At 54.8% G+C, this 15,659-nt stretch overlaps 1 protein-coding gene across 1 annotated transcript in view; it reads left to right on the top strand.

Moving 5' to 3' along the window:
• Positions 1–15,659, top strand: part of LRRC75A (leucine rich repeat containing 75A) — a 47,784-nt gene that overhangs the window by 25,385 nt on the left and 6,740 nt on the right. The window contains exon 2 of the mRNA XM_003912384.3: positions 4,477–4,605. Within this exon, the coding sequence (XP_003912433.2) occupies positions 4,477–4,605 (129 nt within the window). The remainder of the gene's footprint in view (positions 1–4,476; positions 4,606–15,659) is intronic.

The following is a 15,659-nucleotide window of genomic DNA, read 5'->3' as shown; positions in this document are numbered from 1 at the left end:
GAAATGCCATTCTGACTGCCTTGTATGAATCTCTACTCACTTGTTGGAAACATGCACCCCTATTCCCAAGCCCATCATCTCTCCCCATTGCAGTGAGTCCCCAGACCTGTTTATTCATGCTCCAGTCATGTAGGGCCCCCTTCTTTGAGATACCATGTACTGCTGTGTGTTGGGTCCGGCAGCTCAGTAGGGGAGCCAAGGGTGACTTGGTGTCAGGCCAGCCACACTCTCCGAGTGTCACTCCCCACCAGCAGTGACTCAGGCGTACCTCCTGGTGTTCCCAGACATCCTGATGAGGAACCGTCCACAAACAGTACTAGGGGTGGTACCGTTTAGACCTATCATGAGGAAAATGGGATTGTCCTCAATGCCTCGTGCTTTTTAAGACAAACCAGCCCCTCCAAGACTAGTACAGTGCACAGGAGGGGCTGCAGGGACCACACCTGGATCTGATGCTTCCACTTCCTTTGCACATGCAGCAGGCCTCGTGTGCCTACCCCCATTCTGTGTCTTCCTGAGAACGAGGGCAGGCCATGGGTGCAGAGTCAGAAAGGAGCCTGTTCCCAGGGCTGTGGCCCAGGCTGCAGCCGCCTGAGACACCTGAGGATCTGGTAACCTCTTCTCCCTCACACCCAGCCCCATGGGTAGTCCCAGCTGGTGACACCATCATCTCCAATAGCCTGGCTTAGGGGAGGGGGGATGGAGAGGACATCACGGAGGCAGGAAGTAGCCCAAGGTCTTCAGGACTATGAAGTGCCCTCAATTAGCACAAGCATCCTGTGGACCTAGGTGGGGTCGAAATAAAGCAATAAAGCAATAATGTGTGCCATGGCCTTTGGCCAGCCTCTATCTGGCTTTCCCTGTTGTAGCTCTGGGACCTCGGGGAGCCCCACCCCAGCTGGAATTCGCAGGGCGGGCCGGCGTTGGTTGGCCGTGACTCACAGTGACCCTGAGCTGCCTTTCTAGAAGACCCTCCTCCTTCCCTCCCATCCTGCCTCTACACTCCTTTTCCCCTCCCAAGCAGCAACCACATGAACCCAGACAGTGCTCCAGAGAGGTGGAGCCACAGTCAGCAGCTGGGCAACCAGGGGGACAGCGCGGGCAGATGACAGGGGAGTGGGCTCCGGAAAGGACGTTTGGCATCTTCACAGACCTGCCCAGCCTCCTGGGTTGGCAACTAGGATTTTCTTGGTCCTTCCAGGGGTGGCCTAGACTGGCTTGGAGATGTAGGGGGTCCAGGAAGATGAGGCAAGGCTGGTAGGAACACAAGAAACCCAGGCAGTCATCTGGTCCAGGGCTTTCACGCTTTTCTTTGGAACAGAACTGCGTTTGTTTGTAACCAGGAGCTGCTTTGTAAGAGCCGCAGCCTACAGCCCTGCTGGTTCCTCTCACCTCCCTCTTGTCTACCGCAGCCCCCGACCGTCAGCCCCAAGATGTTGGAACACAGTTTAATAACCATTAGTGCGGTTCATCTGCCCATTTCACAGATGGGAAAATGGATCCCAAGAGGGAAGTCCCTTACCACAGACTTACAGCGAGTTGGGGCTGGCCAGGACCTAAAACCCAGTGCTATTTCCCAGGGTCATTCAGGGACAGTTGGAAGGAGGATACCACTAGGTGCCAGGAGTGCCCACAGAGGAGAGGGGTGCCCAGGGGTGAAGCAGAGGAGGGATAGAGGCTGGCACTAAGTCACCAACCACAGAGGAGCAGCCCAGCCTGCTTGACAGACTGTAAAAGAAAAATAACTGCATGCCTCTGGCCTCCTCCCCGTGGCCACCAGGGCAGCATCTGACCATGGGAATAACCACCCTTCTGTTTCCACCTCATCTACCCTCCTTCCCCAGCTCCCTGTCCCCAGGAAGGGGAGCCTCAAGCTGTAGGCAGGGTCTGGCTGGCAAGCCGGGCACTGGGCCACAGCCCGTTTGACCACACAGGCCCTCTGAGATGGTAGAACACAAGCATTTTGACTTTCGGCCTTCCTGTGTCCCCAGCCTCCTCCTGCCCCAGGGAGGGCAGGGCTGTGATTTTGCACATTAGTGGGTGACAGTTTGTATCCTGGTGTCCCTCGTGTCCATACGGCTCCGACACACCCTCCTGATCATGAGGCCAGCGTGGACTCTGTGTGCCCAGGTCCCCGCCCGGCCCTGACTCCTGCATTTTTCTAGGGAGAGAGCTCATGGCTTTTGACAGATTCTCAAATGGGGCTGTGGTCCCGGAGATGGAGAACCCCTGCAGAAGGGGAGGACGGGCCTTCCAGGAAGGAGGGGGCAGAAATGAAGTAGAAAGGGCACTGCTGCTTTCTCTGTTCCCTGCCAGGGGCTTTACATGTAGCACTTGGTCTTGTTCCCCTTACCTCCTTGTGATGCTAGGGTCACTGTCCCCATTTTACAGATGAGGAAACAGGCTCAGCAGTGGCAGGTTGCTTGCTTCAGGACGCAGCCCTGGCTGAGGGATTGAAAAAGCCGGGGCAGGGCCAGAGGTTGATGGCGGGTATTGCACCTGCTTCTACAAGGGAGTGCAGCTCTGGAACCTGTACCAGCCAGTGCTTCAGAAGCCTCCCCCGACTGCATCCACACCAGACCTTGAGCCCCCAGGTCCTGGTTCCCAGCAAATTTTTTCAGCAGCCAGAGAGCCTGGCACAGGGCCTGGCAGTTCGCCTCCAAGGTTCATTCCTGCCACGTGGAAAACAGAGTCCTCACAATTGGCCTCTTGTGTCCTCATGGAGGCATGAATGAAGCCTTAATGAGGGTGGGGGCAGAGTGCCCACTAACCATGGCAGGTAGGACCTGGCTGGCAGGTGGGCTCCAAGGGGCTCCCCCCAGGAGGCTCCTCCCACCCCCAGGCATGACACCCAGGCCCTCCAGAGCCCCCAGCAAAGACTCTTTATTTGCTTGTAGCAATGTCAGCTGCCAGACCACAGAGCCCATCCCTGCCCTCCATCTGTCCAGCTCAGCCACCCTCTCACCACCCCCTGGCAGATAAGAGCAATGAGATATGCAGAACAGGCCCAGGGCTGAGGCCGCGCCGCCCCACCCCCATCCTTCCTGAAATTCGAACAGCACAGAAGGCGTGGGCCTTGGTGTCTCCATCTGTAGACAGTGTATAATGATGTCCAGCCTGTTTGCCTTCCACGGATTTCTAAGAATCATGTGGGGAAGGTATTTTAAAAGTTCAGAATACAAACAAAATGACAAAGAGCAAACTCAGCTGGTCACCCACACATTCCCTGCCCAGACTTCCCGTCCCCAGGGTACTGGACCCCAGCCACCTGGGCTGGGAGCCTTTCTTCTCTGGGCTGTGCTGGGGAAGCTGTGGGAGCCCCGAGAATGAGGACGGCCCGCAGTGGGTGGGCCTGCTTTGCCCCCCACCCAGGGATGCCTCTTGCTCCCCAGGATGGCGTGAGGACAGTCTGCGGATGGGAATGTCAGCATTTCCTGGTCTGTGTAAGGCACCAAACTAGGGTCAGGGACTGCAGTGTAGCTCATACCCAAGGGTGGCAGAAATTGGGCGGGGGTGGGGGCGGGGGAGCTTGAAGACAGGGAGCAGGCGTAACTACCCCTTTCACATGGAGTGGCACCAAGTTTAGTCCCCACCCCAGGGCAGGCACGTCATGTTTCCTTCCTTCTCCAAAGCCCATCACTCCGTTTTAAGCTCGGGGTCTCATGACTTACTTTAGAGGAAGGTCACAGGATTCTTCAGGGCCTGCTTCAGGGGAGGACAGCAGTCAGAGAGACCTTCCTGCGTCGGCTGCCACCTCAGATGCCAGGGTGCCATATTCTGGGGTGGTGTGTCCTGAGCCCCCAAACCCAATTCCTCCCTCAGACCCAGGGAAGCTCTGCTCCAGCGGCTTCTGCTGCGGCCCCACCACACTTTAGTGTCACTCGCCTCCAAGCTACTCCCCTCCCATCGGGAACATTCCACTCAGAACCTTTCTGAGGGAGTCCTGGTGAGGTTTCCTTCTGGGTGCCTGGCAGGCTGTCCTTACAACCCCGAAACCCCCAAGGCAAAGGAACACTCAGGCTGCATCAGCTACAGAAGGAGCAGTAAAAACGTCGGAAGCAGGAAGAAAACACAAATAAATATCAATAAACCATCCTGTCACAAGGCAGTTTTGTCAATTCCAAATTTTGCCACGATGGAGAAGCAGCTGCTTGCACCGAGGCGGGCCACCCTTGGCTTCCTCCTCTGGAAAACCAGAGAGACAAAGGTCAGAGGCTGTCCCAGGAGAGGGCCACAAGCCAGGACCCACACAAACTGCGGAGCCTGCAGTGGCCAGTCCCCACTCTTCTCAACTTGGAGGTAAAGACAAACAGGAGGGGCCTGCCCGGCCCCTGAGGGAAGTTCTGCAGACGCTCCCCACTGGGGCTCTGGGAGGCAGAGTTGCCTCCAGGGGCCTGTGCCTACTTCTCCTGGGGATGGTGGGTGAGCTGGGTGGGGCAGCCAGCCCTGACCTCTGGGCATCCTTTGCTCTTGCAGGACCTGGGCATGGAGTCGACCTCACTAGATGATGTTCTGTATCGCTACGCCAGCTTCCGGAACCTGGTGGACCCCATCACACATGACCTCATCATCAGCCTGGCACGCTACATCCACTGTCCCAAGCCGGTAGGGTGGCTGTGGTCCGAGCCAGCCAGGTCCCGGGGTGTGCGGTGGGTGCCTTTCAGGGCAAAGCAGCTTTATGCCCAAGGAGGACAAGCCCATCCTGCAGGTGCCAAGAGCCTGAGGTGCTCTCCCTTGGCGCCACCAGCACAGATTGGTTTTGTTTGGCCCAGGGGGTGAATTCACTGCCAACATTTAAAAAGCAGAATTTTTCACATGATCCCTATATTCGGCTGCCCTTGAAAAACTGGAAGCTCCAGCAACATGAAGCCCTCATTTCTGCAGGGCTGGAGCTAAGTAGCCATCCCTGTTATACGGGGCCAAGGCCACCACATACAGTTGTACAGGTTGTGCCTTGCACAAAAGCATGCATACAGAGGGGTGGCGGGGTAGGGGAGGAAGGGGAAAGTTCAAATCCAGCCCTCTCTCTACCCACCAAGCCGTGAGCCCTGATGCAAGCCTGTGTCCCCCTGGAGGTGAACTTTTTCTTATTTGCACAAAGGTGTTATAGAAAGCTGGCCGGGGCCCTGCATGGGGCTGTCCACTTTGCCTCAGTCCCACCACTCCCAGATGTCTTCACCTCTGAGGCTGAGTGTCCTTTGACACCCATCCCTTCACTCATGTCCTCTTCCTGCTGGCCCTGGGAGCTCGGAAGGGAAAGCTCCATGGCTCTCCAGGCTCCACATCTGCCGCTCAGCCCCTCCTGGATGGGAGGTTCTGTCCTGTTCCTGCAGTTCCAGGTCTAGGCTTCCCCGGGGCTATGCAGCTGGACCCAGTGGGAAGGGGAGGGCTGGGCGGGGACATTCCCACACTTGAGCGCTTCTCTGTTGCTTTGGTTTTTTCTGTCTCATCCCTCAATTTCCAGTGGCTTCCAAAAGAAGTGCTTCCCCGCTGGCAGTCAGGAAACCAGAGCAGGATGAAGGGGTGCGGGAGGGAAGTTTTTCCTTTTGGTGTAGGATCTAGGCCAGGAGTGAGATGGTTCCCAAGCCCACCCCTCACTCGGCCTGGACACAGACTTGACCGTGGTCCTACAGTGAGCTGGAGCCTTGCTCTGGAAAGGCGTTTCCTGGGGCTGAGCTCCATCTGCGGCTTTGTCGGGGGCCTTCTCTCTGACTCTGGGGCTACCTGATACGAAGGCTCTGAGGTGGGGGCCCAGCTGTGGAGGGCTGGGAGCTGGCCAGGGTCAGGAGCACAATGTTGCAGAAGGTCGGGATGCAGGGCCCAATGGGAGGGGAAGGAAAGCTGGTGTTGAGGAAGCCTTGAGGCCTGATTGGTGCCAGGAGCCATGGGGCGCTGGCTGGGGCTGGCGCCTCTGTCGCTTCTCATGCACTTCCACCTGGTTCTGCCTTGGGGAGGGGGGGGGAAGGGACGGGAGTCAGGCCTGTGAGGAGGCCTTGCCGGGTGCCAGACCCTGCCTTTCCTAGAGCAGGAATGGAGTTGCTCAGAGATGAGACAGCGAAAGGCAATGGGACTCTCAAAAAAGCAAAAAGGAAACAGGAGGGCTATGTGTACGCCCATCTTTGAGTTGAGGAAAACAAACTTCAGTCAAATGATCTGAGCAAGGTTACACCTCCGAGGAGAACCATGGGTGTGATTTGGGCCTATGCAGTGACTCAGAGCTGGGCGGGACACAGGCCGGGGGTCCCTGGGCGGTCAGTGCCCAAGGGGCAGGAGGAGGGGCCTGGTGGAAGCAGCCGAGCTCCCCTCCCTCCCCAACCTGCCCCTCACAGGTTGCCTCACGGACGGCCTGTGTGGGGAGAAGGACCCACCCTCTCAGAGAGAGAGGCAGGCCAGGGAGTGGGTAAGGGCCATCGGGAGACCCTGTGAGACAGGGCCAGGCGAGGCCAGGAGGAGGGGCGGGAACTCCTGCCTTCTGATCTCCCCTTTCTGTCTGGGTAGGGCGGGGCCGGGGGGTGCCTACCTGGGTGTTGTGGTCCATTCAGGTAGCTGTAACAAATTATTGTAGACCGGGGGCTTACAAAAGTAGAAATTTGTCTCTCACACTTCTGAAGGCTGGAAGTCTGAGATCTGGGTGCCAGCCTGGTTGGTGACTGGCAAGGACCTTTTTCTGGGTTACAGACAGTCACCTTCTTGTGTCCTCACATGGCAGGAAATGGGCAAAGGAGCACGAATCCCTTTGTGAGAGCTCCACCCCCGTGGCCTAATCACCTCCCAAAGGCCCCACCTCTGAATACCATCACCCTGGGAATTAGGTTTCAACATGTGAATTTTGGGGACATACCAACATTCAGTCCATTGCATGGTGTAACCTTCCTCAAACCACTTCATTACCTGGACTTTGTTTTCCTCAAAACAAGTCAGACCCTGCCGGAGTGGGTGAGCCCTGCTGAAGCCCAGAGACCTGGGGGGCCCCTTTCGTGCCCATGTGGCAAGCGAGGCTCTCTGGATGAGGCAGGGGTGGGAGGTCCCCAGGCTGGTGGTAGGAGCAGCCCCTCCATCCACCCCAGAGGGCTGACCAGGATGTCCTGGTCAGAGCAATTTGCATCTGAGTTCATGTCAGCCCACGTTATGGGTCTAGACATTGTGGACAGAGGTGTCAAGACCGGAGAGCTCGTTCCAAAGGTAAATTGGATACTACACGAACCCTCACTGAAAATCCTTCAGTGAGGGGCCGTGCTGTAGTTTAAATAAAACCCAAACTCCTCACCTGGCTTTGCCTGAGTCTCTGAGCTCCCCTCTCCTACTTGCCACCCTGCGAACTCTGCTCTAGCATGTGGGCCTTCCTCCTCTGCCCCTGACACCTCCACACCCTCTCCTACCTTAGGGACATCGCTACTCCCTCTAACTGCTCCAGCCTCCTCTGTCTGAGCTTCCTTCTCCTGAGTTCAGACTGAGCCTTCGGCCTCTGAGAGGCCTTCGTTGACAAGCCTGCCTCATGGAGGCTCCTGATCAGCCTGTCTCAAGCCCCATTTATTTTTCCATTCATTTCTCCATTTTACTTACTGGTCTCTGAAATTACCTTGCTTATTTACTTGTTGGCTAATTTATGGTCTGTTTTCCCCACTAGAATATAAACTCTGAAGGGAAGGGTGTCTGTCTTGTTCACAATTCCATCCTGCACCAGGCGGGAAGGAGGTAACATATTCCATTGTGAAGTTTGAAGGGAGTTTAGTGAAGGGTTGAGGACAGGATAAAGGAAGTCAACAGGGGATGTTGAGACATCCAGAGACAGCAGTGGTAGGAAGTTGTTTCACAGGAGGACAAGCTGTATTGCCAGAGGCAGGGTGAGAACACCTGGTCCGGAGCCATGCTGCATTATCCGTTGCCATATAGCAAACTACCCCAAAACAACAGACATTTATTGTTATAGTCTCTGCAGGTCAGGATTGCAGAGGCATGGTGGTGCCTGCCTCTAGTCTCAGCTACTAGGTAGTTTAGCTTTGGGTCTCTCAAGATATTGGTCAGGGCTGCAGGTGTCAGAAGAATTTGCAGAAGTTGGCAGCTCTGCCAGACTCCGTGGCTTACGCCTGTAATCCCAGCACTTTGGGAGACCGAGGGGGGCAGATCACCTGAGATTGGGAGTTGGAGACCAGCCTGACCAACATGGAGAAACTCCATGTCTACTAAAAATACAGAATTAGCCGGGAGTGGTGGCACGTGCCTGTAATCCCAGTTACTTGGGAGGCTGAGACAGGAGAATCACTGGAACCCGGCAGGCGGAGGTTGCCGTGAGCCGAGATCGCACCATTGCTCTCCAGCCTGGGCAACAAGAGCAAAACTCCATCTCAAAAAAAAAAGAAGTTGGCAGGTCCACTTCCAGGGCGGCACACTCGCCCTGTAGCCTCTCCATAGGACTGCTTGAGTGTCCTCACATGATGGCAGCTGGCTTATCCCACAACAGGTGATAATATAGAAGCCATAATGCCTTTTTTTTTTTTTTTTTTTGGAGACAGAGTCTCACTCTATCACCTAGGCTGGAGTGCAGTGGCGCGATCTCGACTCACTGCAACCTCTGCCTCCCGGATTTAAGCAGTTCTCCTGCCTCAGCCTCTCAAGTAGCTTGGGATTACAGGCACCTGCCACCACACTCAGCTAATTTTTTGTATTTTTAGCAGAGACGGGGTTTCGCCATGTTGGCCAGCCTGGTCTCAAACTCCTGACCTCAGGTGATCCACCTCAGCCTCCCGAAGTGCTGGGATTACAGGCGTGAGCCACTATGCCTGGCCTTGTTTTTTTGTTTTGTTTTGTTTGTTTGTTTGTTTGTTTTGAGAAAGGGTCTCACTCTGATGCCCAGGCTGGAGTGCAGTGGTGTGATCATAACTTACTGCAGCCTGGAACTACCAGGCTCAAGTGATCCTCCCACCTCACCCTCCTGAGTAGCTGAGATTGGAGGCAGGCACCACCATGCCTAGCTAATTTTTGGGTTTTTTTTTCTTATAGACATGGGGGCTTCACTATGTTGCCAAGGCTGGTCTCAAACTCCTGGCCTCAGGCAATCCCCCTGCCTTGGCCTCCCAAAGCACTAGGATTGCAGGTGTGAGCCCAACTCCCACAATACCTTTTAAGACCCAGTCTCAGAAGTCACAAACCATCATTGCTGCCATTCTATTGATTCTGATGATTCTGTGGCTCACCCAGACCAGCCCTGCTACAATGTGGAAGGACGCTACACAGGGGCACAGATGCCAGGAGCCAAGAGCAGCAAGGCTGTGTTGGAGGCTGGCTGCTGCACATGCCGAAGTGTGGGAATCAGAATAAACCCCCCATCTGTCTCTCCTCCTGCCCTCTGGTCTTGCTGCCACTGCTCCCATTAGCTGAAGCCAAGAGGAAGCCAGGGGGAAGAGAGCCCCGTGACGCGGTCTCTAGAGCCCAGCCTTCTGAGCAGAGAAGGGCAGAGTGGACTGTGGGGCGAGAAGAAACAGAAAAGCCGGCACACAGTCTCTGCATCTGGAATGGTGTCCAGCATAATGAGCGGGACAGTCAACATTTGATGAATGTATGAATGAATTTACGAATGAGGGAGGGATACCCTTGAATGGAGGGCAGTGGAGGGCTGTGCTTGTCGGGGTCCTGGAGCAGTTACAGAGGTGCCTGGGGAGTGAAGATGGCAGATGGTATCACTGCCTGATGGCTGACAGCCAGAGCAGTGTCGGGTGCTGGGACCCCTTCCAGGTCAGCCTGCAGGTCGGCATGCCATCTTTCCTGACAGATGAATGCGAAGCCCCTCAAACATGCTCTGCCCCAGGATCTGGGCAGCCTTGCTGGGAAGGTCTGGAGAGGCTGCTGCCCTGACCTGCACTCACAGTCACCTTGACTGTGCCACATTCCACTCCTGCCTTCTTCAGGGATCGGGGGAGGACTGCAGAGAGTTGACTCTGCACACAGTCATTGCACCTCCTGGGTAGGTTAGGATTCTGCTGTACATAACAGAAGCCCAGGCAGGCTGGCTCCAGCAAGGAAGAAAACGTGTCCCTCAGATACCGAGGTGTCTTGTGGTGCCCACAGACAGCCAAGTTAGATCAAGGTGCTAAAACTGTAGATAAGGCAGATCACTTGAGGTCAGGAGTTCAAGACCAACCTGGCCAACATGGTGAAACCCTATCTCTACTAAAAATACAAAAATTAGTTGGGCATGGTGGCGTGCGCCTGTAATCCCAGCTACTCAGGATGCTAAGCCAGGAGAATCACTTGAGCCAGGGAGGCGGAGGTTGCAGTGAGCTGAGATGGTGCCACTGCACTCCAGCCTGGGCGACAGAGCAAGACTCCATCACTGAAAAAAAAAAAAAAAAAAAAAAGAAAAGAAATGAAGACCCTTAGTCCCAGCTACTTGGGAGGCTGATGCAGGAGGATTATATGAGGCCAGGAATTCAATACCAGCAAGGGCAATATAGTGAGACTCCCATCTCTTTAAAAAAAGAGAGAAAGAAATGACCCCAAAACCCAGGGAAAGATGTCTTTTTCTTTTTTTGGTTTTTTGTTTGTTTGAATTTTTTATTTTAATTTAATTAATTAATTAATTAATTAATTTTTGGACGGAATTTCACTCTTGTTGCCCAGGCTGGAGTGCTATGGCGCGATCTTGGCTTACCTCAACCTCTGCCTCCTGGGTTCACGCGATTCTCTTGCCTCAGCCTCCTGAGCAGCTGGGATTATAGGCATGCACCACCATGCCCGGCTAATTCTGTATTTTCAGTAGAGATGGGGTTTCTCCATGTTGGTCAGGCTAGTCTCGGGCCTGCTCTGCCTCCCAAAGTGCTGGGATTACAGGCGTGAGCTACCACGCCCAGCCTGTTTGTTTGTTTGTTTGTTTGTTTGTTTGTTTGTTTGTTTTTGACAGAGTCTCACTCTGTCGCCCAGGCCGGAGTGCAATGGCGTGATCTCAGCTCATTGGAACCTTCACCTCCTGGGTTCAAGCAATTCTCCTGCCTCAGCCTCCCAAGTAGCTGGGACTACAGGTGCCCGCCACCACGCCTAGCTAATTTTTTGTATTTTTAGTAGAGACGGGGTTTCTCCATGGTGGCCAGGCTGGTCTCAAACTCCTGACCTTAGGTGATCTACCCACCTTGGCCTCCCAAAGTGCTAGGGTTATAGGCGTGAGCCACCATGCCCAGCCAGCTATCTGTTTTTATACTCAGGTTTGGTAAAGAGTGCACAGCTTGTAACAATGCGATTGGACAAAGGGTGTGATTCAATGGTGATAGGCTGAGGGGACCCAGGCAGGCTGTCTGCGCAGATTCTTCTTGGCCTCTCTGTGCAGTGTTCCTTCCTACCCCTCTGGAATGGTCTTCAAGACAGAAGGGAGAGAGTGACCTACCTAGTTTTATGGCTTGCTTTGAGGGAGAGGGGTTCTAGTTTCTGTGACCTGCCTTGGGGAAGAAGAATTCTGGTTTCTCTGACTCACTCTGGGGGAGAAGGGCTAGAGACAGGAGGGCAGCAGAAGGGCAGAAAAACTTTGCTTCTGAGGCTTTCCAATTTCCTTTAGTTCAAAGCTCTCTGCTGGCCCCGGCACCATGCTTTGGAATTGTGTTCTGAGCTCCAAAAAGTTCATGCAAACACTGCTCAGAGGAGATGCCCAATGCATCGCAGCTGCTCAGTACATGTTCAGACAAGCAGAAGGGAACTCTCACTCCAGAGAGAACATCAGCTCACTTGTGGTCTCAAGGCAACTCTATGAGGTGTCCATATCTATTGTTCCTGTCTAGCCAGTGAGGAGACCAAGGCTCCTCAGTTCTCCCTGATAGCGGCAGATGCACGTCCATCCGGAGCCTGGCCCTGTGCGTGGCTGCCCCCTTGTGGCAGTGGCAGTGCAGTGATGCCCCCTTGTCCTCTGCTGTGTGTGTGTGTGTGTGTGCGCGCGCAGTGATGCCCCCTTGTCCTCTGCTCTGTGTGTGTGTGTGTGTGTGTGTGTGTGTGTGTGTGTGTGTGTGTGACGGACTCTTGCTCTGTCGCCCAGGCCAGAGCGCAGTGGCATGATCTCGGCTCACTGCAACCTCCACCTCCCGGGTTCAAGTGATTCTCCTGCCCCAGCCTCCCGAGTAGGGACTACAGGCGCCCATGACCATGTCTGGCTAATTTTTGTATTTTTAGTAGAGACAGGGTTTCACCATATTGGCCAGGCTAGTGTTGAACTCCTGACCTTGTGATCCGCCCGCCTTGGCCTCCCGAAGTGCTGAGATTATAGGCGTGAACTCCCGCGTCTGGCCTCTGTTCTCTTCTTTTAAGGCTCAGCTGCCCAGGCTGAGAGGGTGGACAGGGATTTTGGCCCCAGATTTTGGAAACCCTGGGAAGTGATTGAAGGAGGAGCTGCAGCTGAGGAGCTCAGTTCTAAGCTTTGGAGACTGGCAACATTCTGTCCTGGGGTGGTTCCAGGAGCAATGCTGGGCAGACCACCTGATCCCACCCATGGTCTTTGAACTGGTGCTTCTCCACCTCGGCTGTACTAGGGAATCACTTGGGGAACCTGAGGTCAGAAGTTCGAGACCAGCCTGGCCAACATGGCAAAACCCCATCTCTACTAAAAATACAAAATTAGCTGGGCATGGTGGCGGGTGCCTGTGATCCCAGCTACTCCGCAAGCTGAGGCTTCCCCGTGTGGCCAGGTGGGGTGGCTCACACCTGTAATCCCAGCACTTTAGGAGGCCCAGGCGGGCAGATCACCTGAGGTCAGGAGTTCGAGACCAGCCTGGCCAACTTGGTGAAACCCTGTCTCTATTAAAATACAAAAAATTAGCTGGGCGTGGTGGCAGGCGCCTGTAAATCCCATCTACTTGGGAGGCTGAAGCAGGAGAATTGTTTGAATCTGGGAGATGGAGGTTGCAGTGAGCCGAGACCACACCACTGCATTCCAGCCTGGGCAACAGAGTGAGACTCCATCTCAAAAAAAAAAAGAAAAAAAATCCCCGTTCCTGAGCCACCCACCCATCACTGGGGTGGCTTAGGCATCAGTGTTATTTTGTTGTTGTTTGGTTTGGTTTGGTTTGGTTTTTTGAGACTAGGTCTCACTCTGTCTGGAGTGCAGAGGTGTGATCACGGCTCACTGCAGCCTTCACTTTCGGGGCTCAACAGCCTCCTACCTCAGCCTCCCGGGTAGCTGGGACTGCAGGCACAAGCCACCATGCTGGGCTTCATTTTTTGTTTTGGTTTGTTTGTTTGTTTGTAGAGAGCAGGTCTCACTATATTGCCCAGGGTAGTCTTGAACTCCTGGGCTCAAGTGATCCTCCTGCCTCAGCCTCCCAAAGTGCTGGGATTGTAAGAGTGAGCCACAGCACCTGGCCCATCAGTGAACTTTAAAGCTCCCCTGAGATTCCAGTGTGCAAGATTCCAAGGTGAAGAAGCACAGCTCTAGATGGGCCATCTCCAGTGTCACGTCCTATTCTCCCTTTGTTTTTATTTATGCTTTTTTTTTTTTTTTTTTTTTTTTTTTTGAGACAGAGTCTCACTCTGTCACCCAGGCTGGAGTGCAGTGGCACAATCTCGGCTCACTGCAACCTCTGCCTCCTGGGTTCAAGCAATTCTCATGCCTCAGCTTGCGGAGTAGCTGGGATCACAGGCGCCCGCCACCACACCCAGCTAATTTTTGTATTTTTAGTAGAGACGGGGTTTTGCCATGTTGGCCAGGCTGGTCTCGAACTCCTGACCTCAGGTGATCTGCCCACCTTGGCCTCCCAACGTGCTGGGATTACAGGCATGAGCCACCGCACCCAGCCCCTATTCTCCCCTTGAGCTCCAAGGTCAGCTCCCAGCATGGCCCCTCTCCCTGAACCTGTGCTGGCCATGGCCTCCTTGTTGGAGACCCAGTGCCCTCTGGGTGGGGGTCTAACCGCATTAGCCACTCTTCTCCTTGGTGTCTGGACTCTGCTCCTCCTGCTGCTCTGACGGAGTCTTCTCGGACCGCCGTGTGTCCAGTGTCCTCTCTCCCTTCTGCTCGGCTCATTCTCTGGCCAGGGGTTTAATCTTACTGATGAATGTGTCCAGCCTGGACCTGTCTTGAGCCCCAGCCCCGTAAGTCCAGTGGCATCCGCAGCTGGAGGTCTTGTGAGCCCCTCAAACTTACCGTGGCCCCACGTGGGCTCACCCTCCTGCCTTCTCACCCTCTTCTTGTCCTGAGCCCCTTGACTTCTACTCAGGTCCCAAGCCCAAAGCCTAGACCTTCCTCACCCTCCCTGCCCACACCTTCTCCATCCAGCATATCAGTCAGCTGCGTGACCTCTGTCCCCTCAGCCTCTTCCAATAGCCTGGCCCTGAGTCACCCTCTCCATCTCCTGTCCACCCCTCTCTCCATCTCCCAGTCCAAGGAACAGCCCCCTTCAGGGACTCCCCTGCAGCCCTCATGACCAGCTCCTCCTGCTTCACCCACCTTACTTCCCCCTCCCACAGTAGTGTGGCCAGGCTCAGCAAGAAGCCAAGTCTAGGAACCAAAAGGTGTCAGCTCCAGGTGTGGGGAATGAAGCTGTAAAGGCAGATGCTCACCTACCTCTACATCTGCAACACGCAAGAGTGACACACAGGTGTAGCACACAGGTGTGATACAGGCACAAGTGGCAGGTGATACAAGCTTATTCATCAGACGGCCAGGCACCAGGAAGCTGGGGGCAGGGGTGGGGATGGGCTGTGAACTGGAGCCCAGGGGGCTCCTCCAAATCCACTCAGTTCAGTCTCAGACCCTCCTTTGCCTCCTGGGTCCCTCCATAGATGCCTCTCTCCTTTGGAAATTCAACTCCCATCTTCCCACCTCCTCTCTCTCGTCCCCCTTCCTCAGATTCTCCTTCTCTTGCCTTCCCATCAGCCCCAGGCCCATCCCCAGCCCTCTGGGCCTCAATTTCCCCCACTGCATAATGGGGATAACGAAAGTATCTCCTGCCCTGGGGTGCTGTGGGAATTCCATAACCTTCTTGCATGATGTCTGGTGTGCAGGGCTGACAGTGGCTTGAACCATGGAGGGACCAGATGTGATCAGGCCCCAGGCCTTCACCTGCCCTCATGTCAGTAACACACCCCATGGCTGCCACATCCCCAAGCCCTGCCACAGACTGTTTCCTCCTCACTCAGAGATGCCTCACGTTTTCTTTCTCCATCCGAAATCACTAACCCATCACTCTCAAAAGCTGAGCTCAGCCTGGGCGTGGTGGCTGACACCTGTAATCTTAGCACTTCGGGAGGCCGAGGTAGGTGGGTCACTTGAGGTCAGGAGTTCAAGACCAGCCTGACCAACATGGTGAAACCCCATCTCTACTAAAACTACAAAAATCAGCTGGGCATGATGGCGGGTGCCTGTAATCCCAGCTACTCGGGAGGCTGAAGCAGGAGAATCGCTGGAACCCAGGAGGCGGAGGTTGCAGTGAGCCGAGATCGCCCCATTGCACTCCAGCCTGGGCAACAGAGCAAGACTCCGTCTCAAAAAAATAAATAAAATTAAAACAAAGCTGAGCTCAAATCTAAGCCTGGGCAGAAGTAACCTTCCCTCCTTGCCCTGCCAGAGTTCCCTATGCTGGTGCCGGTATTCACTTAGAGAGCGTGCCTGGAGAGGTCGCTGTGGGTTGGCCTCTATTCAAAGCACTGTACTAGTAGTGACTCATTTAATCCTCACAGAAACTCTTGTG

The sequence above is a fragment of the Papio anubis genome, chromosome 17 (assembly GCF_008728515.1).
Source record: "Papio anubis isolate 15944 chromosome 17, Panubis1.0, whole genome shotgun sequence".
Taxonomy (NCBI): Eukaryota; Metazoa; Chordata; class Mammalia; order Primates; family Cercopithecidae; genus Papio; species Papio anubis.
This window is presented reverse-complemented; position numbering and strand designations above follow the sequence as displayed.